Genomic DNA, 5898 nt, shown 5'->3' on the forward strand with positions numbered 1-5898 from the left:
CCTCTGATCTATTTATCTCAACAGGAGGTATAGATCCATGGGACTGTAGAGCATAGGCCACCTGGGGGCACTGTGGATACACAGAGCTGGAAGGTCCCCTGCCAGGGGAAGAGAGAGGGGCCTAGGAGAGACAGGCTGCCTACAAGCTGGCATTAGGGAGGTGGTTTGCGTTCACTGACCAGGTCCTGGGGCTAGATGAGTTAAACAGCTTGCTCATTGTCGAGGGAGGTGAAGTTTGTCCTGAACGCATTGTACATCAAGCAGGAATTTCTCTGAGCCTGCATGGAGAGTGGAGCGTGCAGGGCTTGGGGTGGGAAAGCCTGGGTAATTAGTGTCAAGACAGGGGCCTGGATAGGTGAAGAGGGGTGCAAATATCAGGGAGGAAAAGAAGATAAGTTGTGAGCGAGTATAAGGGGGCTGTGCTCAACTGGGCCCAACTTTTGTTTAGGGGCTTGCAGGACAGGAACGGGGCATAGAGTAGTTGAGCCTGGGTGTCAGAGGATGCCTTGGGCATGCGCTGAACTGCAGGGAGAGTAACTTCACAGCAGTGACATCACAGCCTAACAACCAATCAGCAGGGATGCCCAGGACCCCAGCCATCAGAGGACCAGTACTGTGGTGAGGGAGACACGCTGTCACATGTGCCTCACACGGCCATGGGCTCCAGCCTCCTCTGCTGTGTAACCCTTTGTCTCCTGGGAGCAGGTGAGTCCCGGGCACAGGTGGGGCATCCTGCTGTAGGTTTAACAGTGCCTGCATCTGAGGCATCATTGGACTCCCTCTTCTGCTCATTCCCCAGCCTCTGTCTCCTTCCCCCAAAGGTGCAGTTGGTTCTGGAGTCCTCCAAACACCAAGACACCTGATTAGAACCAAAGGACAGGAAATGACACTGAAATGTTCTCCTAAGTCTGGGCACAACACTGTGTACTGGTACCAACAGGTCCTGGGCAAGGGGCCCCAGTTCCTGGTTCAATATTACAAAGGGGAAGAGATTGACAGAGGAAACATCCCAAATCGATTCTCAGGTCAACAGTTCAGTGACTCTCGCTCTGAGCTCAACATAAACTCCTCGCAGCTGGAGGACTCAGCGCTGTATCTCTGTGCCAGCAGCTTGGGCACAGCCCCGCAGAGTTACCAGCGTTCTCTGTGCAAACCTTCCTACCCCAGCAACAAGGAACAATCTCAGATCTGACACATCTGTGAGAAGAAAGACTGCAGTAGGAAAGAAGAATGGTTTAAAGTTCCTTTGAAGTGTCATCTTCTACAGAGAATGTTGCAGTGTCAACAGGTTTATTAGAAAAACATCCTCTTTGCCTGTTACTATAAGCTACAAAGATAAAGAAAAATTTAATCTCTGGTACCCTCTTTTTTTGGGAGATCAATTTCACTTTAGGGTCAAATTATTTGATAAGTGCATAGTGTAGAAACTATTATGTGACTTCTCACACCAATTTTGCCTCCTCATTGCACAGTCATGTACTTTGCAAAACAAAAATCCGTTTACCCTACCTTGAATATATGCAAAGGCTCTCTGGTTTCCCGTGAAATAAATTCGGCACACTGTTATAGCTGTCTAACACTTTTCAACTAGATTCAATTTTCCTTCTCAGCTTCACTCCTTGTCAGTCTTAAGATGCATCTTACTCTGTGACTAGGCAGCCCTTCAAATAATTACCTAAGACCAAAGATGTCTATTAAATTTTCTGCTCTTGCTATTTCCATGGACTGAAAAGACCTTTTCTTCTCTGAAAACATGGCCAAATACTAATCATATTTCAATACCTGGCTCAAATATGTCTTCCTTTTTACTTTTTACCATGAATCTCAAGGCACTATACTACATTGTTCTCTATGCTTTCTGGTTTCTTTTTAATTTTTGCTTCTGTTAATTAATTTGGAATAAATAAAATAATGACAATGTTTCAAGAACTTATAAAGATAAAAATGCCCACAGTAAAAGCCTCCCTACTAGCCTAGTTTTGCTAATCCAGCTGCTTACCTCTTCCAGAACTTCCAAGAGGATAATTGCCATTATTCACATCTGTGTGCCCTTCCCGAGAATTTTTATAATACCCAAGAAGGTAAAATATGTATTTCTTGATTACCCCTACATTTTGAAGAAATACAATATTCTATGCATGCTATTCAGAAACTTTTTTTCCCCACTTAATATAGCTTGGATATATTGAACATCTAGTAGGTGCCTGGTAACATAAGAAGTTACTCGAGGATAACACAAATACTCTATGTCAACTTTTCATCACAATATTCTCCTAGAAATAGTCACAAACAATGTAATCATTAACTAGACCTTATATTGACATATGAACGGTATTGTAATTGGGAGATAACTTGCATAGGAAAACCCTAGTACACAATTAATACTCTGTTATTTGTGAAAATAAATTAATATGCACTGATAAGGAACCATGTAATACCATTCTCTACAAACTATTTCATCTTCACAAGGGCCTCATCTCACCTGAAATATAATCGATAGTCATTATGGATAGTTTCAAGTTTCCATACTACTTATGCAATTTTCTGAGCAATTATGTTTTCAGAGGCAGGATTGATGACCAGTTTTGTAAAACAACCTAATTTTATCTAAAGTTGGGAAATTTGTCAATGTCCTTTTGAGAAAAAAGAAGTCTATTTTTCTTAAGAGTTGCAATATATTAATATTTATAGTCTCATGACAGTATAAAAAAATTTTGCCCCATCAACCACTGTATATTTAGGTATATCTCTTGCCACCATTGAAGGTGTTTTTTAGAAGTACTTCTGAAAAACTGATAAAGAAAAAAGAACTGTGCTCAGGAATGGGCCTCTGCCATCCTAGCTTAATATGTGTGCGTGTGTTTCCATGTGTAGAACCACCCAATAGAAATAGTTTCTCTCTTGGTAGCATTGATTAAGAGCCAATGGATCACTGAGCAGAGCGTCTAGAGATTTCAGAGAAGAGACAGCAAATGTTAGATGCAATTGAATCTACATTAATTATGTTTGAAAGGGTTGCTTAAGAATTTGCAAGTTCAGGGAAAGTACGCAAATTTATAAATCCTCTTTAAAAGAGGCACTATTTATATGTTGATAATAAGGAATTTAAAATCAAACTATGAAAAGATATGGATCTTATTAATCAGGAGGAGAAAGGAATATAGTGCTTCAAGGTAGGATCCTCTTGAGATCTTCACACTTTTTACTTTTATATCCCCTATTATTCTGACTTGTGTCTTCCATCTTAGCCTAATTGCAACATCGTTAGAATTGTTTCTTTTCTGTAATCAAAAGGTCTCTTCAGGCATCATTTTGTCTCTAATGACCAAGAGTGAGTTTGATGATCAACAGCAAATTGGCCAGGTTGCAAGTTCTGCTGGGATAGCAGTAGAATGGGTGAGAGGGTCTGGTGAATGTGGTAAGAGTGGGCCATAGGGTAGTAAGAGTTCTCTTCTTGATTTACACAATTTTGGATATCGTCATCTCATCAGGTGATACAAATCTATGATCCTGTGGACCAATGTCCACTTGGGGACATTGTGGTTACAAGGGCTGGTAGGGAGCCAGGAAGGCCTAAGAGAGGGGCCTAGGAGAGACAGGAGGCTACATTCTGGTATCAAGGGAGTGGTTTGAGTTCACTGAGTGGCCTTGACACATGTGGAGCTAAACAGCTTCCTTACTGTCCAGGTGAGTGTAGGTTGTCCTATGGAAATCAAGCAAGGCAACCTGGACGGCTGGGGGAGAAACAACTGCCCCCACGTATTCCACTCTAGACCAGTCTATTCCAGAACCTCATACTGTATAAGAAGCTGTGTAGGACAGGTGTGGAGTTAGAATCTGCTGATCTCTTGGGAGCCAAGAAACAATGCTATCACAGAAGTGACATCGCAGCCTAACCACCAATCAGAAAAGGGATGCCCAGAACCCTAGCTATGGACAGATCACAACCCCAATTAGGGAGACACTTTGTTCACATCTGCCAATGCTGCCATGTGCGGCGGCTTGCTCGGTCGGTAGAGGTGGGGTCTGGCTGCGGACGAGGGGTTGGTCCAGCTCTGGATGAGGGGTCGGTCCCGCTTGGGACGAGGGGTCGGTCCGGCAGAAGACGAGGGATCGGTCTCACAAGGGGTTGCGCGGTTCGGCTGATGGGGTCGCCTGGCGAAGCCGGCGACGAAGGGGTCGCCCGGAGAAGCAGGCGACGAACTGGGGACAAGGGAGGCCAGGCCCTTGTCGGGGGCTCTCAGGACTGGAGGGCGCACGGCAGAAGAACTACCGCGGAGACAAGGTAAACACGCAAGTCCACTTTACTGAGGGAGAGGCAACAGTTTTAAAGGGGCTGGGGAAGGCTCATTGGTCGAAGCCATGCCCTGTTCTGATGGGTTGCCGGAGAAAGGTCAGTGGGCGGTACTGGACGGGGGAGGGGTGGTGGTTAGGGATTGGCTGTCGCTGTTGCTGGGGGAAGGGGCAGGGTTTAGGGATTGGTGGCTGCTGTTGCTGGGGTGGAGGGCAGACTTGAGTTTCCCACCCACGCCTGGCTGTTGCTGCAGTCGGGGGAGGGGAAAAGGGCAGACTGGAATTTTCCGCCCTGCGCCTGCGCAGGGAGAAAGAAGAAGAAGGGTGCCGCCCCACAGGCATCGTGTGGCGCCATCCGGGAGGAGGGGCGGCCGCGGAAGCATGGCTGCCGAGAAGGGGAGACCCGAGGGCACTCTGCGCCCATGCCGAGCTTCCTTCAGGGGTGGCGGTGAGTCCGACCAGCCACCCTATTATGGGGGCAGCGGCTTGGCCTGCCGCGGCTGCTCCCCCGCCAGGCCAGCAAACCGCACTTCAGCCCGAGGGGTGACCGCAGCGATGGGCTCCAGGCTCCTCTGCAGTGTGGCCCTTTGTCTCCTGGGAGCAGGTGAGTACTGGGCACAGGTGGGGTACGCTGCTGTAGGTTTGACAGTGCCTGCAACTGAGATATCATTGTACTCCCTCTTCTGTTCAATTCCCTAGCCTCTGTCTCCTTCTCCCAAAGGTGCAGTGGATTCTGAAGTCATACAAACACCAAGTCACCTGATTAGAACCAAAGGACAGGAAGTGACACTGAAATGTTCCCCTATGTCCGGGCATAACAATGTGTACTGGTACCAACAGGCCAGAGGCCAGGAACCCCAGTTCCTGGTTAGATATTACAATGGGGAAGAGTCTGAAAGAGGAAACATCCCAAATCGATTCTCAGGTCTGCAGTTCGGTGACTATCGCTCTGAGCTCAACGTGAGCTCCTTGCAGCTGGAGGACTCAGCACTGTATCTCTGTGCCAGCAGCTTGGGCACAGCCCTGCAGAGTCACCAATGTTCTGTGCACAAACCTTCCTGCTTCAGCAGCAAGGAGCAACCTCAGATCTGACACACCTGTGAGAAGCTAAAGACTACAGTAGGAATGAAAAATGGTTTAAAGTTCCTTTGAGGTGACACCTTCTACAGAGAATGTTGCAGCGTCAACAGGTTTATTAGAAAAATATCTTCTTTGTCTTTTACTGTATGCTACAAAGATAAAGAAAAATTTAATCTCTGGTACCATCTATTTTTGGGAGGTCAATTTCATTTTAGGGTCAAATTATTTGATTAGTGCCTAGTGTAAAAGCTACTATGTGACTTCTCACACCAAACTTGCCTCCTCATTGCACAGTCATGTACTTTCCAAAACAAAAATCTGTTTTTGTTACATTGATTATAAACATACAAATACTCTCTGGTTTCCCGTGAAATAAATTCTACTTCCCTATAATAGGTGTTTAACACTTCACAACCAAATTTAATTTACCTTCTCAGCATCACTCCTTGTCAGTTTTAAGATGCATCTTAACTCTGTGACTAGGCAGCCCTTCAAATAATTACCTAAGACCAAAGATGTCTATTA

At 45.8% G+C, this 5898-nt stretch overlaps 2 gene segments (V, D, J or C); both read left to right on the plus strand.

The window, feature by feature from the left end:
- Positions 1 to 656: 656 nt before the first annotated feature.
- On the plus strand, positions 657 to 1192 carry LOC101430994 (T cell receptor beta variable 5-6-like). The segment is given in 2 exon segments: positions 657 to 705; positions 822 to 1192. Coding segments are annotated over 2 exon segments (420 nt in total).
- Positions 1193 to 4653: 3461 nt separating this feature from the next.
- On the plus strand, positions 4654 to 5540 carry LOC131278537 (T cell receptor beta variable 5-4-like). The segment is given in 2 exon segments: positions 4654 to 4897; positions 5015 to 5540. Coding segments are annotated over 2 exon segments (594 nt in total).
- The last annotated feature ends 358 nt before the right edge of the window (positions 5541 to 5898 follow it).

Source organism: Dasypus novemcinctus, chromosome 5 (genome assembly GCF_030445035.2).
Source record: "Dasypus novemcinctus isolate mDasNov1 chromosome 5, mDasNov1.1.hap2, whole genome shotgun sequence".
NCBI classification, from domain to species: Eukaryota; Metazoa; Chordata; class Mammalia; order Cingulata; family Dasypodidae; genus Dasypus; species Dasypus novemcinctus.